General features: G+C 38.6%; 3 protein-coding genes across 3 annotated transcripts; 1 reads left to right on the top strand and 2 right to left on the bottom strand.

Moving 5' to 3' along the window:
- Nucleotides 1–7,704: 7,704 nt before the first annotated feature.
- LOC127774134 (protein NETWORKED 4B-like) lies at nt 7,705–12,622 on the bottom strand. The gene is made up of 3 exons (XM_052300417.1): nt 12,364–12,622; nt 9,922–10,066; nt 7,705–9,744 (listed from the first exon to the last, which is right to left on the bottom strand). The coding sequence occupies exons 2-3, from the start codon at nt 10,022–10,024 to the stop codon at nt 7,973–7,975; spliced, it is 1,875 nt and encodes a 624-aa protein (XP_052156377.1). The 5' UTR covers nt 10,025–10,066; nt 12,364–12,622; the 3' UTR covers nt 7,705–7,972.
- A 1,065-nt stretch (nt 12,623–13,687) lies between these two features.
- Nucleotides 13,688–16,923, bottom strand: LOC127774839 (thioredoxin H4-2). The gene is made up of 5 exons (XM_052301129.1): nt 16,518–16,923; nt 15,808–15,876; nt 15,584–15,700; nt 14,679–14,801; nt 13,688–14,133 (listed from the first exon to the last, which is right to left on the bottom strand). Exons 2-5 carry the CDS (start codon nt 15,826–15,828, stop codon nt 13,996–13,998), a joined length of 399 nt encoding a protein of 132 aa, XP_052157089.1. The 5' UTR covers nt 15,829–15,876; nt 16,518–16,923; the 3' UTR covers nt 13,688–13,995.
- A 1,604-nt stretch (nt 16,924–18,527) lies between these two features.
- LOC127774774 (60S ribosomal protein L10-2) lies at nt 18,528–20,487 on the top strand. Its single transcript, XM_052301066.1, has 4 exons — nt 18,528–18,649; nt 19,350–19,851; nt 19,956–20,037; nt 20,213–20,487. The coding sequence occupies exons 1-4, from the start codon at nt 18,640–18,642 to the stop codon at nt 20,276–20,278; spliced, it is 660 nt and encodes a 219-aa protein (XP_052157026.1). The 5' UTR covers nt 18,528–18,639; the 3' UTR covers nt 20,279–20,487.
- Nucleotides 20,488–21,626: the final 1,139 nt, after the last annotated feature.

A 21,626-nucleotide genomic window follows, 5' to 3' on the forward strand; every position in this document is an offset into this window, starting at 1 on the left:
TCATTTGTCGGTTTTGTCGTAATTAATAAAGTACGTGCCACTACAACGATGTGTTACTTTGACTCCTTTTTAGCTTCTAGCGACATAACTTGAGGCTTGCTTCTTCTAACAAAGAAGGGTGTGAGAGATAGAGGGGCTTTCACATGTGGAAGCTATTGACTCTGAGAGTAAATGTCTGGCATTTTCTTATGGTTTTGTGAGGTTCATTTGAAGGGTTGGGCTGGTGGACCTGCTCAACCTTATTTCTTCTTCTCACCAAAAATAGTCCCCACCTTTTGAGACTTTTATCTCCAAAATTTTGGAAGTTTTTCTTTAATGTTTGGGGTGATGGTTTGTTTTTTTACTGTGGTGTTTGCCTTTAATATGTAGCAGGAGAGTCAAAGTTAATCAACGGGATAAATATATTTCTTGAACGGTTTTTTGTTTCACTTATTTGATGTTTTATCATGATTAATTAATAAAGTGCATACCATACCATTTATGGTGATTTGTAACTTAGACTTTACTTTGACCAAAAATACATCTTGTCGATTTGCTACATTTAATTATGACTTGTTTCATACTCTCGTTGATAAAACCATGATGTAGATCCGTGCATTTGAGTTAAGCGTGCTTCTTTTAACATTTTTTTATTTATAGAATTTGAATTCATCCAATCGAAAACATTTTATTGTTTTCATGTTGCGGTGTTTGTCCTTTAATATATAGCAGAAGGGTACATTTAAATGTTGAAACGGTAATATATATCTGGATGGCTTTCTATTCCACTCATTTGTCTGTTTTATTAAATAAAGTATGTGCCACTCACAAACAACAATATGGTACTTTGACTTCTTTTTAGCTTCTAGCGACATAATGCATCTTATCGATTTGAACGTATAGCTACATTAAATCATTATATATTTATATTAGATTTATTCCATACTCTTATCGGTAAATTTGTGATGAGATATATTTGGTTGAGCTAGGCGTTACTTCGTCTGACAATTTTTAATTGAATTATTTGAATTTATGGTTTTGGCGTTGATATTTATTGTTGATAGATCTGTAAATAAATTAGTATAATAGTTTTATTACTATATCAATATATAATTTTATAGGATTTTGGAGACTTTTTTATAGGGTGATGATTTGTTTTCGTGTTGCGGTGTTTGCCTTTAATATGTAACAGGAGGGTCAAAGTTAACCGTTGAGACGAAAATATATCTTGAACAGTTTTCTGTTTCACTCGTTTATCGGTTTTATCATGATTAATAAAGTTTGTGTCATTTTTGTCGTTTATGGTTATGTGTTACTTACACTTTACTTTGACTAGAAATATGTCTTGTCTATTTGCTATAATAAAATCATTCTGGACTTATTTCATACCCTTATTGACAAAACAACCACATAGATCTAGCATTGCTTCTTTTAACATTTTTTCATTGATAGTATTTGAATTCATTCTACTAATAACTTTTTATTGGCTTTAGCGTTGACATTAAATGTTGCTAGATCTGTCACTAAAAATCATTTTATAGTATAATAATTTTATTACTATATATCAATATAATATTATAAAATTCCTGGGGAAAAATAAAATGTTGTAAAAGGTTAAATCAAAGGCAGCAACAGTTTTATAAACATGCCAACGATGGGATGGTCCTATTATCAATACTAAACCATATACTATTCATGTTTTAGGATCCTTAAAGTTATGTGAGGTCATTATCTTGGCCTAAATTAAAAATAGAGCCTTAGTGGGCTATGAACACATGCAAAGAAATGTATAGTGTCAGTTTATAAACCAGCCTGGATTCCCTGATGTCAGTTTGTGCAGCCTCTTCCTTGAAAAGAAAAATGCAGTGTTCCAATCTCCACCAGAACAAGCAGGAACTCAGATCAGGGTGTTAGTATTCCCTGTAAATAAAATAGTCCAATTCAAAACCAGTGAACTATCATAAACACTGGCCAAATCAATTGTGAATTCTCTTTTCTTTGGGATGAACATGCAAATATTGTTTAGAATTGTGCTTAGCCCCAAACTATGATCATCTGATGCAACTCTGGACTATTATGGGACTTTGACCAGAGTAGTTTGCTTGAAAGCTGGGTCTAATTATAGAGGAGCACAAGACAACAAATAGGTTGGTAGGTAGCCCCCATTGGTTAGTTCACTTCATTTTAGTTTTTCTTCTTGGGGTCATTTCCATGGGAGGAAGACAGGGGAACAGCCAACTAGAAGAAATCAAAAGACCATGTGGATCAGTTGACCCTGCCTAAATTTTAGAACATTTAAAGCTAGATTAAAAAAAAAGACATGGCTATCCATACATGAAGAACACTTCTGACAGTTAGATCGGCATAATCTATATCATCGGATGGTGGGGTAGTGTAGTTTTTCGTAATTACTGTCTTATCAAATGAGAGGTTTCTCTAGTGAAGTTATGGGGTTCTGGTCATAGATCCAATGGTACTCTTTGTTTTAGGCTTGTTTGGTGATAGTACCGGAGCAGATCATGTGCCTCATAAACAATGTTTTGGTGAGGTAACTACAGTTCATTTTTATACTTGGGGAGTTAATCAAAGTACAACCATCATATTAGCATTGTAACCACAATGTGATGGCAAAGCTTTATAGATGCAAAGGATCAATTATTTTGCTAATTCTATTCCTTTGCTTTGCTAAATGTGCTGTTTGGTGGTCCTTTTTATTATGCAAGAAAAGTGGTTTGGCCTATCAAGAGGAAAAGAATTGGGGTTTGGTATAGTGTGAATGGTTGTCTTCTCATAAGCCCTAGCTTTTTGGCCCTTTGACATGTGAGAAATTTTGCATCGATACCCTGTCCAGCTAGGAAAAAGGACGCCTTCCATGTGCTGCAAGCAAAAACTCGTTGATGCTAGTACCTTTTCCGATTGTTTTTTCATACCAAAAGCTTCAGTTTTTGGGACTACATATTTGGATCTGTTCAATAATTGAGTTCAAATTACAATTTTTCATTCGTTGGTGAAAATAACAAGTGGCCTTAACGCGTTATGAAAATATTCCGTTAGATTTCATGAATGTTTTTTAGATAATGGATTGGTAAAAACCAGACCTCTATATTAGATTTCATGAATATGATTAATCCATAATAGCGGAAATAATATAATACTTCAGCTTAGGTCCAAAATGATTCTTTTGTTCTTGGTCAAACAATGGTTGTGCATGAGGTATTGAGGCAGTAGTGTCTAACTAACTAGCCCAATCATACTGACAATGGTCCACAGATGTCAACTGTTAGTTTCTTCTTTTGTGTCCTCGTATAATTAAGTTGGCAGCGGACAGAACTGCAAGTCTGCAACTACTTACGCTTCGTTCTATCCTCTAACTCCAAATTACAACTTCCTCGTCTTCGTTTTCCGTTAGAACAATTATCAAACTACAAACTATGCATTTTTGCAAAAAAGAAAATATAGAATTTTCTTTAAAAAATTAAATAAATCTTTTTTAAAGTTTGTAATAATTGCTTGTACTTGATTAATTATACGTTAGTGTATGTTTCATTTTGTGTGCCCCTAAACTAACCTAGAATTTCATCCATCGAATGCAGCTGTAGAAGTTGCTTTTATACTTTAATCAATTAATATATGAGTAAATTGCATAAATCTCCAGTATTGTGATCCAACTTGCATAAAACTGTGGGGAATTTGATATTTACATATAACCCCAAGTATTATGGTATTAGTATTTCACAAAACAACAATATTAACAAATTCTATTTAAATCTGAACATGTGACATGAAACTCTTAAATGTTGACATAAGTACAGTGGATGAGAGAACTTGTGTAGACCGACTTGTTGGATTTTCGTTAAATTGGTCAATTGTGTGGTTTAGTGAAAGCATCATAGTAACCGGGGCTATATGCTACGTGACAATACTCCTTATGATTTTGTACAACTTGAATCACTGTACCCACGGTTTTGTGTAATTTATTCTTAATATATGAGGACACGGGCACCTAATTATGCTCTTCCTAAATAATAACATAGTCATGCATTTGCTGAAACTGATTTTAATTCTAGCATGCAAACAAGTTTCATGTGACACATGGGCAGATCTCAAGTACTTGCCAACAACAGTAAGTTTGATAGATGGCACAGATCGAGTATGAAAAAAGCGATCATTTTTCCAGGGTGGAAAGCAAGTCAAGGCATATGTTCAGAAGTTCTCTACCTGCACGATATCAACCTTCTTGCTTCATGTAGGGTGTACATAGGATTTCCTCTAGTCAAATAAAAAGATTTGGAGAAACTCTTGGAACTTTAGTTTGGCCATTAATTTAATATCAGAATGACTTTAAAATATACTAAATTAATGATATTATGACAATATTTTTCAAGGAAATCTACTTATATCATTTTTTTCTAAACTAAGAAATCATTGCTGGTCAAACTTTTAAAAGCATGATAAAATACAGTCCTAAACATCATTGATGGTCATTTATTATCGTAAATGACTATTTACTCCTTCCATTTCAAATTATAAGACGTTTAGACATTGGTCAAAATCATACTGTTTCAAGTTTGACTAAGTTTATAGACAAATATAGTAATATTTATAATACTAAATTAGTGTCATCAAATCAATAATTGAATATATTTTCATAATAAATTGTCTTGGGTTGAAAATGTTACTACCTTTTTCTATAAACTTAGTCAAACTTAAAACAGTTTAACTTTTACTAAAGTCAAAACGTCTTATAACCTGAAACGGAGGGAGTAAGTAACGAAGTTAGAAAATCGCATTGTTGTCATGGTCTTACTGAAATACTGATTATGCAGGTTGAAAATCGCATGGTCAACCTCACATTGGATTGGATGCAACTATTATCTTCTAAAACAATCTAGTTTGCGCAAGATTAGAATTAAGGGCTGGGAACAAACGGCTGAAAATTTGACAATTAGACTATTTTGAAAAACTTATTGCAGAATGAATTGTCACCTCAGTGACAACCCAAATTGCAATGAGCTATAACATCTCAACGCCACAACTTTTGGCGTGGAGATCGTGACCGAGGTGGCACGAGTTCACCAATAACAATGGCTCTGAGCTCTGTACGACTTCAAATGGATTAATAGTAGTAGCATGCATATTTCAAAAGTATGAAAGTTATAATAGCATGGATCCAATTAATTCTAAATTTAAATGCATCCCTTGATGGCAAAGAAAAAGAAAAAGATGTTTTCTTACTACAAGGTTGAGTTATGCACCGCCAATGGTGGAAATAGGAGTACGGCAAGTAGGGCTGCAACCCTACTCCTTAGCCAGATATCCATTACAAATTACATTTCAAAACCCCAAAATGTGTAAGATAAAGGCAAAATTATGTAAATTACACTAGTTAAGCCTTAGGCTTGAGAAAATTCTGACTACGCCCCTGGGCACATAGTTGAGAGCAAATATGAGTTATTAGAGTGAAAGAATTCTCTTAAACTAAAAGTTATTTCAAGGGTGGAGATTGTTAGTGAAAAGGTCTGATGCCATCCTTCTGATTATTTGTCCCTATTGATTATTTAAAAAAATCTCAAAATCAAATTTATATGTTGTGTATTGTGTACTACTCTTACAAGTTGGAGAATATTTAAAATCTTAAAATCAAATTTATTTAATTGTATTGGTTAGTTTATGTTCTGAGAATGATGTTAGTTTATAGAATAGCATCAATGTTTTCTGTAATCCAAATGTTGTGAGTTGTGGCCATGCCATTTTGTTATCCAAAGTTTGGCTGCTGCTGAGATTATTGCCTACAACAATTGGATTAATTAGCACTTTGCAGTGATCAAACTGATAACCTTTTGCTATCCTTTTTTCTAAATGAAACCGGGAGAAGAGCTATCAATTATATTTCAATAAGTGAGAGTAAAAAAGCCTAGACAACAAACACCACCACTGCTAGCTAGACAAAGCCATAGCACGCACAACTACAACCCAACACCAGGCCACTAACATCAGGCCATCGATGGGACCCAAACACATGTCATCGTTTGTCAGGCTTGTGCATTAGTGACAAAACATCTTCGACTTCACAGTGAACGCATGCCATCCTTTCTGTGGTGTTGTTGTATACCCAGCGGCGACCGGTCTAGCATACGGTGGCTAGTTTGGCGTTCGACTTTCCTCTCTATAGCTTGTGTTTATGTGGTTGGCATGTGGTGTCGGTGCGTGTGCTTTGGTGCACATCCTTCCTCAATAGCTCGCTGTCGATGAAAAACTTTCTTGTAAACATTTTTTCCTCCATCTTAATTACATTGGATGACCTCCTTCGGTCAGCCCGACAAAATACAATAGTAACACAGGAGCTCTGACTTCACCATAAACCTGTGTCATCGTTGTTGTACCTGGCATAATGACACAGCAACTCCGACTCCACAACGATGGGCCTCAGTCTTTGACTTTGCAGCATCACATCCCCGCAAAGGCCAACAACACCAACGCCAAGCAAATCAATACGGACGACCATCCTGCACGACACTACAAGGTTTTCTCAAGAAAGAATTGTGCAAAATAGAGAAAAGGGCTCGCATGGTTGATGGGTTCAGGGAGTTGAGGGAGGATAGATATAGGGAGAATCAGAGATTGATTTAAGGGCCCATTTGAAACGCAAGATTGTCAAAACACGGGAATTGGAAAAACGTAGGAATATAATGTCATGTTCATTGGATTCCTACGGGATTTGAAAACACACGAAAGTTTCAAAGCTACCATTTGATAGTCACGCAGGAAAAACGTAGGAATTCAAGACACGGAAAGAAGAAAACATGAGGTAAGACCTCATGCTAATTTTTCTCCAAAATTTCTCTACAATAGTCCATTTCATAGGAATTTCAAAAGAATTGGTAGGAATCAATCCTTTGTTTCAAAGGGACTAATAGGATTATTTCCCATAGGGTGTAAATCCTTTGAAATTTCTCTGTTTTTCCTTTGTTTCAAATGGGGCCTAATTCTTCATTCCAGTTTCCTTAGTACGATTACAACTTCTTATATTGTCGCGACTCTCTAAACAACTCAATTCCTATTCCCTTACAAACTCGATCTAACTCAATCCTGATTTATTAAAATTCTAATTTAACTATACCTGCCTTATCTCTAAGATGATAACAAGGCAACCTACTCCACGATCGCTGTCGAGTCTGCCCTTGTGTTCCTACGACGAGGTCGGCTATACTGCAGCCCTCCCACATGACATGACTTCTGTATTTCGAAAAAAAAAAAGGAAAGGGTATTGACCTAAACGATTATGCAAGTTAGAAAATCTCTTTTTTTTTCATTGTCTTACTGATTATGCAAATTGAGAAATCCCATTGTCTTTAACCTCGCATCGGATTAGATGCTACTATTATCTTCTGAAACAACAGTATAGTGTGAGGTTAAAATTGAGGGCAGTGAAAGAAAGTAAAAGAAACAGACAACACATCCCAAAAAAACCCATGATGACATAATTGTTGATTGGGCACACACGTCCTACACTTTTTTAGTTGATTTTGCTCAACAATACAAGAGAAACATTCCCAAAAGAACAACGTACGAGAATCAAAATACAGGTTAAAAGAATCAAATCAGAGAACAAAGTGCCTGCTGCCTTGTCAAACTCATCATTGATTGGATTGGAAAGCACAAGGATAATCCACACATTTGACAAAGTTGACAGCTGATACTCATATCATCTTTCAAAGATCAATGTAGATTGATAGACATCACTATGCCCATTACCTGACGACAGTAACCAGAGTAACAAGAGTACACAAGAAACGATATTGATTATCCCATCACATTGCAAAACGCAACACAGAATTCTTAGTAGCCGAAGAAGCAACAGTGCACAAGTTCTAGAGCAGCAGCAAAGCTACTGGTAGAAGAGAGAGAGACACAAGAAAGCAATGCATTGCCATTGACAGAAAACATCCACAAAGCATCCGAGAAGGATGGCATCAGGATCACTAGCTTTGGTTCATGTTGCCATCACCAGTGGTCTCTTCTGGTCGTGCAGCAGCTGCCGCAGCTCCTGGTACCCGCTGCGGTAGTGCTCGAGTGAGAAGCACAATTGCCTGATCGCCTCGCGCTTCCCCTCGGCGCTCTCAGAGATCACAAGCTTCTGCATCTCTACCTCTTTCTCGAGCTCGCATACCCGAGCATGCAGTTCTGACAGGGACTTGCGGGCGAGATTGGCCTGTGCCATTAGCTTGGAATGCTCAAGCTGAAGCTGATTCAGTTGATCATCCATCTGCTTCATCGTTTCATCCCGAGTTGTGATGTCAGTTAGTAGAGTGGTTAATTTGTTGTCCACCAGGGGTTTCTCGGATAACAGCAATTCCAGATCGGTTTTTACATTGGCCAGTTCTTGATTCAGCCTGGAGATTTCCTTCTCGCTGTTGAGGGATTCATTAGCCTTTTCGTCGTAAACTTGTTTGAGCTCTGCCTCCACGGATGCCAACTTGGCTTCAAGAGAAGCATTGGCTTCGGATAATTTTGAAAGCTCAGCACTCAGAGAGGACTTCTCCAGTGAATGGTTCTGCAATGAATCATGGACAACCTGCTCCAGCTCCTTAATCCTGTCCTGGAGTACTGATTTCTCCTGTAGTGTTCCCTCTATCTGGGCTCCCAGGTTCTTGATGGTTTCTGGTAGCTTTGCAACCTCCATGCCTGAATTCTCAAAGTCCCTAAAAAGTTGCTCAAATTCAAGAACACGTTCTCTGAGCACTTCTTTCTCCTGTGAAACCTGTTCTAATTCTGCTTGTGTATCCTTCATTAGTTCTTGCAGCTTAACCATCTCAGAAACCGAATAATTTGAGCTGTTGACTGACTGCTCAAGCTCTTCAACTCGAGACTCGAGCAGCAATTTCTCCTGTGATATTTTTGCAATGTCATCTTCAAAGTTCTTGATGACTCCCTGGAGCTTTCCAATTTCAGCCTCAAGAGCAGATATATCATGTAGATACTTCTCCGAAAGTACCTCAAGCTCCTGCTTGTACTTATCAATTTCAGTATCACGATGTGCAAGTTCAACTTCAAACTGCTTGGCTGCCGACACCATTGATTCCTTCAGCCTATCAATTTCATCTTTGTTCACCAATACAACAGCTTCCAATGCTTCCTTTGCACTTTTGACTTCATCAAGATCCTTCTGAAGGCTACTGGTTTCCACATCTGAAACCTGTTGCTTTTCCTCATGTTCAGACAGTTCTGAGTTAGCACCAAAATTACAATGGCAACGCATGTTCTTTTCCTCGGAAGCATCAAATTTACCCCTTACTTCATGAAGCTCATCCTCGAGCTCAATAATTTTTTGACTTAGGGCATAAAAAATGCTATTGCCATTTTCTTCTTTAGCCTCATCAAGCTCTAAATCAGATTCTGAAGATGATGAAGACCCATCACTCCCCTTCTTGGATATGTCAGAACTCATACCAGAGCCAATAGAAACATCAAAGCAATCTGATCGCGGTTTTTGCTTTTGTGACATCTTCTCTTGCAAGTCACGCTCTGGTGATGAAGGAGACTGTGCCTCAGAATCTGATTCTGAGATGCCAAAGGAGACAGATGATTGCAGAGATGATGGGATATTTTTGCGCAATTCTCCAGTCACATTGCCATATCGCTCAGCAAGAACACGATACATCTGCTGAAAGTTCTGTACGTGAGTAATAAGAACCCCAGCCTTTTCTGCAGAGGTTTCTCCTTCCTCAATAAGCTCCAGCGTTTCTTTTATCTGTGTCTCCATCACTGTTCATTTAAAAGAATAATTATGTTCAGGAAATAAATAACTAGCATCCTAGTTAAATTGGAGACTAATATTGAAACCATCATGACCAAGATCTTACAAATCTCATGGCTAGCAAACGAAGTATGTTCTTATTCCAGCATGTAAGACAAGAAAAAGATTATGGTCTCATTCCTTACCTTCTAAGTTATCGGAGAGCCACTTAGAACTTTTTTGACTAATATGGCTATCCCACCACCATGAGCTGGATTTCCTTGATTGCGTCTTTTGCATTTTCTCCATTTTAATAAGATAATGAAAATTCCCTCAAGGGTGAAGACCTGACTGCATTTCCAAGAACAAGTGAGAAATGAGAAAAATGCACATACACTTGAGAATAAGATAGAAAAAGCAGGAACATTATCTGTAGTACAAACTTAAAGCAGACGTCAGTGACCCAAAATTTCAAATTAATCATTGATTCATTTCAACATTCATGGAAAATGTAATCTAGTACTACATCCTTTTTTAATATATGACGCCGTTAACTTTTCGACCATCATTTAACCATTTGTCTCATTCAAATTTTTTGTGCAAATATAAAAATATTTAAGTCATACTTAAAGAACATTTGATGATAAATCAAGTCACATTAAAATAAATGATAATTAAATAATTTTTTTGAATAAGACAAATGGACAAACGTATCTAAAAAAAATCAACAGCATCATATATTAAAAAACGGAGGGAGTACAAAAAGGGCAATAGTCAGTACTAAATGATCTTGAAAGCCAGAAATGTAAACTGCTAATAAAACAATGTTCTGATATTCAGCTCCCATTAAGCGACTTGCATGTACAAAGGGGAAAATAAAATTATCCAATGGTCTAGACAACAGAAGAGTAGGTCTTGCACACTTTGTATAATAGAATGCTAAATCCTATCAAAGAATGCCAATATATATCCTACTAATGAAGATGTCCAATATGCAAAATTAGACAATTAGATGCAGAAACGCAGGGACCACACCATTGACAGCTATGGAGGAGGCAAAAGTATCATATCATCCATGATCTTATCAGTGTCACTGTCGGAAAGCCCATAATAACATGTACTAGTTAACGACAGTGATGTTTCTTCTTTTAGAAATAGAAAGAACATACTACTTCGAGAATTTCACTATATTAGAAATCGAATAATATATAAGAAACGTCTTTCAAACTGATCAATAATAGATTTATAGTAAAGTAAATTGCCAGTGTACTGTACAACTATTTTCTGAAAATAAATACATTTTATATAAGGAGTGTAAAAATAACACAGCATCCGTAACAAACAAATCATGTGTTTCTATAACCCAGTCTTTCTCAAGTCAATATAGATAAGAAAATATAAGGTGTGCATTTGCATACTCCAAAAACTGGAGGAGTCAAAGTTGGTCAAATCTTGCAACTACAAAATCGTCAAAAACTTATTTGCACAATAAAATTGGCTGGCACTTGGTTATCTATCACACGTCCAACTGCAAAAGACACAGCAACTACAGGCGTGTTGCTGATAGGTAGGTCAGGCAACAGGATAACTCCCTCCAGACAAGAAGAATGGGCAACACAAATTCTGCCCCACATCGATCAAAACTCTGTGCTTCAAGCAAGATGTCACAAGCTTGCAACCAAAAAAATGTTCTTGTCGATGTCTATCCACCAAAGAAGTGATAAACAGGACCGACCAGTTCAATATTATTGAAGGCCGGGGATCCACAACACATGCATTGATCAGTCTTACACCTAGATAGACGCATCAAGAGGTGACGAGTGATGAAAAGTGTCACCACCTTATGATCTGCCAACTTTATTGAGACAACAATTGATTAAATGGTCTACGGCGGAAGAGAAAATCTTGATCAAACATATATTGCACATTTGCACTTCAGGTTCAGAGATTCCTAAGTCTCAACATACATATAAACCCGTATTCGTGATACGAATACTGAATTGCTTGGTCTTTTCTTTTCCTTTTTTTAATCCAAGAACAAATAAATCTATCTGCTCTAAACAAGCCGAAAAAATAAACATTGAATTCAAGAAACTGAGATCACATTCATTACTAGGTGACATGCGTAATAAGAACAACAGATGGATGAATCGATGCCATTCAGATCATATAAATTATACAGAAAAATGGTTGAAAAGAGTCAACTAGTAACTTTTTACTGGATTTATACGCACAACATAGCATCAACCTCTGTACGATCCCCAATCGCAGGTCTCCCTAAAGAATATAGTATTTAAAAAAAAAGAAAAAAAAGAAACAGTCACTGCAACACAAGCACAAACCGCCACTCATTCTCCTCGCGAATCATAGATCGAACACCCAACAGGCAACAACAGACGACCGCAAGAAGCACGAACTCGCGGCCGGGGACGAGAAAAAAAATCTTGGCGAAACGGGACGAGAAACCCGCAGATCAGGTACAGTAACACACAACCCATCATCCCCGCTCCCAACAATCAAAAAGGTAAGTAGCAGTAGACTAGTAGACTATAGCAGCAGGCACCAAGAACCAAACCGGAGATCACACACGCACACACGAAGAAAGAAAAAAAAAAGAAAAAGAAAAAGAGAGAGAGAGAGATCATTACCCCGACGTGGAGAGAGATCAATCAGAGCAGCATATCCTGCGTGGCTTGTGGAATCTGGAGAGATGGAGAAGAGGAGGAGGAGGAGGAAGAGGAGAGATCGATTTCGATCCGGGGAGGAGCAGCAGGAGGCAGGCAGGCAGGCAGGAATGGAGGCTGGGGGCTCACACGAGCAGAGGCGGAGCAGCAGTGGAGCAGAGGAGGAGAGAGCCAGTTACGAAAAAAGAGCAGCACAAAAGCCCAAAACCCATCAAAGCGTCGGTTTCTTCTACTACCTCGCCCTCTAATTTTAAATATAGCTACGAAATATAGCGTCGGTTCAATAGTATGTCTTATTTAAAGTGTTTATAAGAAAATTTTAAAAAACCAAGTTATACTTCTTTCATCCTATAAATAAAAAGCGGATACTATAAATCTGGATATACCTCTATTCAAATTTATTATATTAGAATATGTCACATCTAATTCTAGATTCGTTGTACTATTCATGTTTTATCATATTTTTTTATATTCATGTTTTATATAAACAGATTTTAAATAAAACGAATGATTAAACGTTAGAAACAGAAATACTACTATAACTGTATTTAAAATGGGACCGAAGGAGTACCACTGTGTCTCGTTAATTGATTTTTTTTATTTACAGAAATGCCGCCGTCTAGTCGTGGTTGGGATTCGAGACGACAATTCTCTCGCGGCTTGGGATTTCGAAACATTTTGGAACGGCTGGTGCTGAGCTGGACACGCCCGTTTACGCGCACTGTGAGTGCCAGGTGGGATTAACACTGGGTGATTAAGGTCTAATTAATTGATTTAAGCACAGGGTTTAGTGATGGCTGGTGGTGGGGCCCGGATGGCCGTGGCGCGTGCGGCGTGTTTCCTGGGGCGGCGGTAGGCCGGAGTGGGGGGCGAAACGGCCGTGCGTTGCGGCGGAGGCCGGTCATTGGATCCCTCATTTGCTGAGTCCGACTCGCATTTTTCGAAGTCTCCAATTGGATAATGCCATCCAAGTAGTAGCACACAACTAGGAGAGGCATCTGGTTTTAAATTTGAAACTTCAATTTTTTTCTTTGGTTCCCAAATGCTTTCCAATTTAAAACTTCAATTTTTGTTCCCAGGTGTATGTTTTTATAAGATAGCATATATATATCGAATTCCAGAAATTAAAACCTTTGAGCTCCACGTTTGAAAATCAGAAAGATTTTCTGTCAAATTCTGTAGCTCTGAGGTCTGAACGTCGAGGTCCGTTCGTCAGGAAAAAACTGAATTTCATGGGAATTTTATGACAAATAGTTCGGTTCTAGTAAAGGAATCATTAAAGAGTCACTTTAAAAACCCACTCATTTATTGGCACAACTTCATAGCTCAAAATACAACCATATCACTGTCTTTTAAAACTACTCTAGTACATTACTCTTATGTTACAGCTCTGAACACATCACAACTTCTTAGTTCACAGATTGCATATGTGTGTGGCCAGACACATGGGCAAAATTCAGAAAGAAAAAGAAACATGGTTTGAACAGAGACACCAAAACTATACACTAGAAGCTGCAAGGGAGCACATGGACACAAACTTGACCGGACAGACAAGCCAAGTTCGTTTCAGTTCTAGCCGTTGCGCTATAATAAAGTTCAGCTGCCATCAGCAAGTGCCTGAACCTTCTTTTCGAGCTCAGGTTTGTTGGCGCCCACAAGCTTGTCAACCTGCTTCTCGTTTTTTATGAAGAAGAAGGTCGGCGTTGCGCGGAGATCCCATGATGAGCTGAAATCCTGCAGAGAATACAAGAGAGTTGTTAAATCGGAAGAACATTACAACATGCACACTAACTTATAGATATGCTAAGTGAGAAGCTACATCCGTTTACTTAATTTTAGAAGTGTTGAGAAGCTCTTTATAATACTATAATGCTAACAGTGCAGGCACAACATGTGTTTAGCCTTTATATGATAATTTCCAATATATAAGGAGCTTTACCAAAAAAAAAATACAGAGACATCAAACAAACTATTTTTTTCAAGAGTTTTCATGGTATGTCGACAGCAATAACTCCATAAGTAGGATGATAGGTCATGCTTTGGGTATGATATCCCTCAACAAATAACTCAACACATCTGGAACTCAGTACACAATCTATTCTTGATTATAAACCTTAATCGATGGCATTTAGTGAGGATGCACAATCAGTTATACAGGTAAATGATACTATTGATAAAATGACTGCCATCACATACATAAGGGGTTTCTTGGTTCATAAAAAACCGAAACTTATCATTTTTTCAGTAGCAGATTTGACCAAACAAACTGTTAGAATTACCATTAGGTCATCAACATCTATTGTCAAGAACATGAGTTGAGGATAAGTCTTTGACATCTCAGCATAAATAGGTGCAATGACACGACATGGTCCACACCAGGAAGCACTGAAATTTGCCACAACCTACAAAACAAAACAGTGAGTATGCCAAAGGTACTAGTTTGCATCAAGAATTTTCATAACTTTATCTTGTTACGAGATTTCAGCCAACAACAAAATGTTCATCTAAAGCAGATGAGTCGTAAATGCTGTGTCTGTATTGCCAAAAAACAAACAGGCATCCTACAAATAAGCAAAACAAATCCTGCTGGAAAAAAAAAAGGAAATACTAAGTGGATGAGCATGCAAGTGCTATTCAGAACAACTGGGAGTACAGCATAATGTTGTTTAACTTGTTTTGGATGAGAAACAAAACCAACATAAAACAGTCCTAAATGAGGTTTGAATCTTCTAAAAACAAACTAGAACAATGGAAAAAACAGTTCTACACGTCAGCACTCAGCACAACTAGAAATGATTTACTCCACACAAGGATCTTACATTGACTAAAGACAGAAAGCTATATAAAACAGGGAATGCTAAGAAATGGCAACTTTTTGCACAGGGCAATAGCTAGAATATCTGAATGCAGTTTTCATGGATCATTTCTGACTTAATAACTGGAATATCTGATTTTTTTTCACTCTCATCCAGATTTCAGTCTGTTCTCAATCTCATTAGATAATTATACTTCTTTTTTTTAAAAGAAAAAAAAAGGAGAAAGGACCATGTGATAAGTAGTGCATAGATATCAACTTCATAAAGTTGTATAATGTGAAGCAAACTGATAGATCACCAACCAATGCACAACATAAGAACCAAAAGATATATTTGTAATCCATTGAGCAAATTGTTAGCTTGCTTACAATTTTCCCATCCTTGTTTGCTTCTTCAATCTTCCTATCCCAGTCCTCTTTGCTTGTTATGACATGAACATTTCCACCTTTGAAATCAAGCTTGTCTTCCTCAATATGTCGTCGTCCCTGAACAAATGAAAAGAAACAAAAGAAACATCGCAAATCAATATATGTGGTAAATTTAACAGCCATGATGAACCGCTGAATATCAATTATGATTGTAGAAGACTCACCTTGCCCACACAACCTCCCATTGTGAACTTGAGCCAACAGAGCTAGCACAGCACTGAGCAAAATGTCCTCTAAACAATGATATAAACATGTCATGGTCTATCAGAAAAAGAGCTACTAAAACTATGAAGGCACTGCGAGAAAACTAAAATCTAGGAAGGCATGGTTAAAGTCTGAGTAAGGCATAACAATAGATCATAAGCGATAATGGACACCAAATGCATAGGACAAGATATCATATATTCAAGTGAAAAAAACTCGCAGACATTCTAGCATAGGATGATCCCTACCAGAATAAATACTAGGAAGGAAATCTTGCCTATGGATAATTCACAGAAAACAAAAGACAGAGATGACGAATTCTGTCTCTCCTAGGAGCATGAGGAATGCCCAAAAGTACTCTATTATCTCTGCTAATAATTCTTGTTCCACAAACTATCACCGATGATCCACTAAGAAAAAAGCATGATGACAGTACTACTTCTCCCAACTACCACCATTCAAGGATCGAAATCCCAACGCCATGGAACCCAATGGAATGGAAGGTAGAGTAGGGTACAAATGAAGAGCCATGTCTCCCCCCCCCCCCCCCCCCCCACAAATTCCCCAAACCCCCCAAGAACACCACCCTCTCCCCCCACAAACGTCGCAAACCAAGAAAGCACGCCGAATCGTCGGAGCAGAAGAAGGCCACGGATCAGGAGGAATCTACCTTGGGCTCACAGAGCGAGCGGGCGGGCGGGGCGTGGATCGATTCCGACGCCCGCACGAGAGGGGGAGGAGGAGATGAACAATCGAACCCCGGATCTCCCCGCGGTCGAAGAGAGATAGAGGCTTTGATTAAACGCAGCAAAAAAAAAAAACACCACCAAATGAGGGTTTGATCCTCCTCCGCCGCCGCCGCCGCCGCCTCGTTTGGAAAGTAGAGCTGATTTGTGCGGGGGCAGTGGAGAAGAGGGAGAGGAAGAGGATGAGGAGGAGGAGACGGTTCGTGGAATTCTCCGCTCGACTCGTGCGTTTCTGGAAACGACGACGACGACGGCGACGCGGAGACGCAGCCGCGGCCGCGTGACTCGACCGGACCCCGCAAGGGTTGGACGACCGGCTCCTCCGCCTCCAGAAATTGTTTTTTTTTCTTTTTTGGCGCGTGTGCACAGCGGAATTTGTGGAGTGCGCGCGCCTCTACGCCAAAGTATCGCGAGATTGGCCACCAATCCACGAGTGCAGTGACGCACACATCCAATCCAATATACTAGTAAGACCAAATACCTGTTGACTATACACCGTTGATTATACTTGTAACAGTTTTCTTGCGTAAAAATTCTTCTTTTCGTGTTTTTATACGCCTTTAAGTCAGAACCTTCTATTCCCATCAACATGCCAACATTTTTTGCTACGAAATAAGTGTACAAACCAAAGCTATATGCTGCACTGCACTTCTATATTCTGTTCGTAAACATTACTCTCCTTTTTTTTCAAACTTGTTCTGGATTCGTCTGAGATTTTGGGTAACGTAATCCAATACATCCTCCGGTGTAAGGCGGTGTTTACATCCAGGCGTGTAAAGTTTCAGCATGTCACATCGGGTATTACATAGGATGTTGCATGGGGTGTTCGGGCACTAATAAAAAACTAATTACAGAATCCATCAGTAAACAGCGAGACGAATTTATTAAGCCTAATTAATCCATAGTTAGCAAATGTTTACTATAGCACCACATTGTCAAATCATGGAGCAATTAAGCTTAAAAGATTCGTCTCGTAAATTAGTCACAATATGTGCAATTAGTTTTTTAGCCTATATTTAATACTTCATGTAGGTGTTCAAACGTTCGATGTGATAGGGTGTAAAATTTCTGTGTGGGAACTAAACAGGGCCTAGCTACTAGAAGGAGCTCCTCTGACTTCATGTGCCACTGACAGGTGGGACCCACTCGCATACAACTCTCTAACTTTAACTAACTTTATAAAAAATAAATTAACACCTACTATATCAAATAAATACACTAACAACAAGAGAAACTAATTTGATGTTGTATGTGTTAGTTTGTTTTTCATCAAAACTTAGAGAGCTTTGACTTAAAAGATGATCGAAACCTTGAATTAAGTATATATGTTCTAAGCATACATAGGTCCCGTTCGTTTCTCCAACGATAATTGGATGAAGATGAAGATTTTCGTGGCACGCTTTTCAAACTGCTAAACGGTGCGTTTCGTGTGAAAACTTTCTATATGAGTTATATAAACGGTGAGTTATATAAGCTCCACACTTTGCTATATGATGCACATTAATAAATAAATAAATCTTGAATAAACCATATATATTTTTTAAAAAATTAACATTTTACTGTCAACTGATGACTTTGCTGTATTAGAAGGTATGGGTTGGGAACATACCCTAATATTCAAAATGATAGGATGAATCAGCGCATAATTAATTAAATATTATATAAAAAACTCTAGAAAATTATTTTATAGATTTTTAAAGTAATTTTTCTATAAAATATTTTAAAACACACCGAAATGTAGGCACGAAAAAACAGAAATGAGTTGGAAACATGAGAACACAGCCGAGTGGACTCTGACCAGCAATATCCGCTCCCATAAAAAACGAAAAGAAAAAAAAATAATGAGAGGAAGAGGTGGCCCAATGGCAATGGGCTTCCATGGGCTCCTCAAGCCCAACACGCAATCCCCACCATCGGTCACGCGTGACGCAAACCCCACAGCCCCCCTCTCCTCTATATAAGCCTCTGCGCCGCGCTCCTCCGAACCCTAGCCGCACATCCCCGCCTCTTCCCGCCGCCGTCCGCCGCGCGCACGCCGCCGCCGCCATGGGGAGGAGTAAGTCTAACCATTTCCTGCTCTACCGCTCGTTGTCTTGCTGTTTGTTCCACGGTTGCGCTGGATCGGTCGCCGCGGCTCCCTGATTTCAGGCGCGTTTTGGGCGTTTGGTTTAGATCCATAGTAGCTGGGCGCTGCTGGATTGATGCTGTTCCCGGTGTTGATCTGTGTTTTGCTTTGATGAATTTAGGTGTAGATAGATTTTGTAGTTGTTTCGTTGCATATCTCGTTAGTTTGCTTACTCAACCTTTAAGGAGTCATATTGGACTTAATATGGATGTGAATATTGTTGGGGGAACTATACCGATCTTTGATTTTCACAGATAATGGTAGTATGATATGATTAGTGGTTCTCTGTGAATCTAAATGAACTATTCTGATGTAGCTAGCAGATGTAGATAAATTTTTCCTAGCTAGAAATGGCTTGTTTGTGGTGATTTTGTTGTTTGAAGCGAATCCCTGTAATGGATTTAGTTACTTCATGGCCATTTCTATATCTACTATTTTCTTGTTCATCGATCAATTATGATTATTTGGATTAATGTAATGGATTTAGTTTCTTTCATGACCATTTCTATATTCACTATTTGCTTGTTCATCGATCAATTATGAATAGTATTTAGATTAACAGTGATGGGGCTGTAGGTGCTTTAGGGTGTTTCTAAGTAAATAACTTGACTTTGTGGCTTGCCTTGGTTAGGACCTGCGAGGTGCTATCGCCAGATCAAGAACAAGCCGTACCCCAAGTCAAGGTACTGCCGTGGTGTACCTGACCCCAAGATCAGGATCTATGATGTCGGGATGAAGAAGAAGGGTGTGGATGAGTTCTCCCACTGTGTGCATCTCGTCTCTTGGGAGAAGGAGAATGTCACCAGTGAGGCTCTTGAGGCTGCGCGTATCGCGTGCAACAAGTACATGACCAAGTCTGCAGGAAAGGATGCCTTCCACCTCAGGGTTCGGGTTCACCCGTTCCATGTGCTCCGTATCAACAAGATGCTTTCGTGTGCCGGGGCAGATAGGCTCCAGACCGGAATGAGGGGTGCTTTCGGGAAGCCACAGGGAACCTGCGCTAGGGTGGATATTGGCCAGGTCCTCCTTTCTGTGCGGTGCAAGCCCAACAATGCTGTCCATGCCAGCGAAGCCCTCCGTCGTGCCAAGTTCAAGTTCCCTGGTCGCCAAAAGATCATTGAGAGTAGAAAGTGGTAAGTATCAAACAGGGTGATGCATAAGAGTACATCTAAATTTCTGATGTGCTCTGAGTACCATAAGATCGTGTTCCGTTCCTAACTTGCACTTTCTTGTTCAGGGGTTTCACCAAGTTCAGCCGCGATGAATACGTCAGGCTCAAGAGCGAGGGTAGAATCATGCCTGATGGTGTCAATGCTAAGGTAAACACACTGTTTCTAAACTAATGCTTATCTTGGGTCCTATCAGGATGAGTAACTTATTTTGTTAAAATCCTTTTTCGCTTTGTTTTATGACCTGTCAGTTGCTATTGTAATTGTTCTCGTATGCATCGTTGCGGATAATCTAATCTTTGTCAATACTGTCTCTATGGTGCAGCTACTTGGTTGCCATGGTCGCCTCTCAGCTCGTGCCCCCGGGAAGGCCTTCCTCTCAGCCGCTTAGATATATCTATCCATATTATCTGTGGGAAACGAAATCTTATCTGTGGGAAACGAAATTTCGGACCTTTTTGTTTGTTTGTAGACGCGATCATATCACTTTGTTGAACCCTGAATCACCAAGTGTCTGGTGCTATATCGCCTTGTCTGAAGCTATCTTGTGTTGAACATCTTTTATCTGAAATATATATCAGATGACTTTCGTGTCGCTAATCAGTTGCTGCTTATTTCATCTATACATACATACTCTTAAATATCGGATGCATCGTGTATATCTGATCAGCAATGTTCATCTTCCCGTTTTTCATCCTCTTTACTTATTGCAAAGCCGTGTACTCCTGTAATTAACCTGCCGAATTGTTTGTGTGCTATTGTTTCGCCTATCCTTACGCGTATAAACCAAAATTTAAATTTTAAATGTGATTTTGTGACTTTTTACAGCATTTAGTTTTGAATTATTAAGAATATATGTATATAAAAGGTTTATCTACAAATTGTTTGTTTCTGCTAACAAGTGGTACGGAACTACGGAAAACATACTTGGTTTCAAACAGATCACGCAAAAAAAAAAAAAAACTACGGTCACGACAATGTTTATAATCCAGATAGTAGATCAAAATTCACTCACGAAAATCATGAAATCCATTGATTATCCGATAAAATTCAATGAAATCTGTATAAATTTGTCAACAATTTTAAAATCCAGTTTAATCTTGTTGAACTTTATCCAAAAATCGAGTGGTTCATGTTTTCAATCTCATAAAAAAAAACTGAATTTCGTGAAATCCGAACCCTGATAAAAATCGATGAAATCTGCATAAATTTACCAAAAAAATAAAATTCATTTTAATCTTGTTGAACTTATCGAAAAATTGAGTGGTTTGTGTTTTCAATCTCATAAAAACAATCTGAATTTCGCGAAATCTGAACCCCAATAAAAATCGATGAAATTTGCATAAATTTGTCAAAAAAAAAAATCAAAATCCAGTCTATTCTTGTCAAACTTATCGAAGGATCGAGTGGTTCGTGTTTTCGATCTCATAAAAAGAAAATTTGAATTTCCCGAAATCCGAACCGATTTGCATGGAGCCGTGTGAAGTGAACCCGGATCACAACCCGAACACGAAACGAAACCACCCCAAACAAACCCGAGTTGAACACCGAAGCGGAACGGCATCGCTCGTCATCTAGCGCTCCATGGCCGCGAGCGCGCGCCCCGCCCAAACTCCCGCTCGCTTCCTCCGTCGATAGCTCGAGCTCCCCGGACTCCGCCGGCGACCGCGCCGCCTCCGCATTCCCGATCCCACGGCGGCGGGAGGCAGGTTGGTAGGTAGGTACGTGCCCCTACTTCC

The sequence above is a fragment of the Oryza glaberrima genome, chromosome 5 (assembly GCF_000147395.1).
Source record: "Oryza glaberrima chromosome 5, OglaRS2, whole genome shotgun sequence".
Classification (NCBI taxonomy): Eukaryota; Viridiplantae; Streptophyta; class Magnoliopsida; order Poales; family Poaceae; genus Oryza; species Oryza glaberrima.

Excerpts from the sequence above, each read along its gene's own strand:
- LOC127774134 (XM_052300417.1), bottom strand. The coding sequence starts at position 10,024 with ATGGAGAAAATGCAAAAGACGCAATCAAGGAAATCCAGCTCATGGTGG. Across the intron at positions 9,745-9,921 it reads GCTCTCCGATAACTTAGAAG|TGATGGAGACACAGATAAAA; the intron begins GTAAGGAATGAG and ends TTAAATGAACAG.
- LOC127774774 (XM_052301066.1), top strand. Across the intron at positions 19,852-19,955 it reads ATCATTGAGAGTAGAAAGTG|GGGTTTCACCAAGTTCAGCC; the intron begins GTAAGTATCAAA and ends TTTCTTGTTCAG. Across the intron at positions 20,038-20,212 it reads CTGATGGTGTCAATGCTAAG|CTACTTGGTTGCCATGGTCG; the intron begins GTAAACACACTG and ends TCTATGGTGCAG.
- LOC127774839 (XM_052301129.1), bottom strand. The coding sequence starts at position 15,828 with ATGGGAGGTTGTGTGGGCAAG. Across the intron at positions 15,701-15,807 it reads TGGGAGGTTGTGTGGGCAAG|GGACGACGACATATTGAGGA; the intron begins GTGAGTCTTCTA and ends TCATTTGTTCAG. Across the intron at positions 14,134-14,678 it reads TAGATGTTGATGACCTAATG|GATTTCAGCTCATCATGGGA; the intron begins GTAATTCTAACA and ends TATTCTCTGCAG.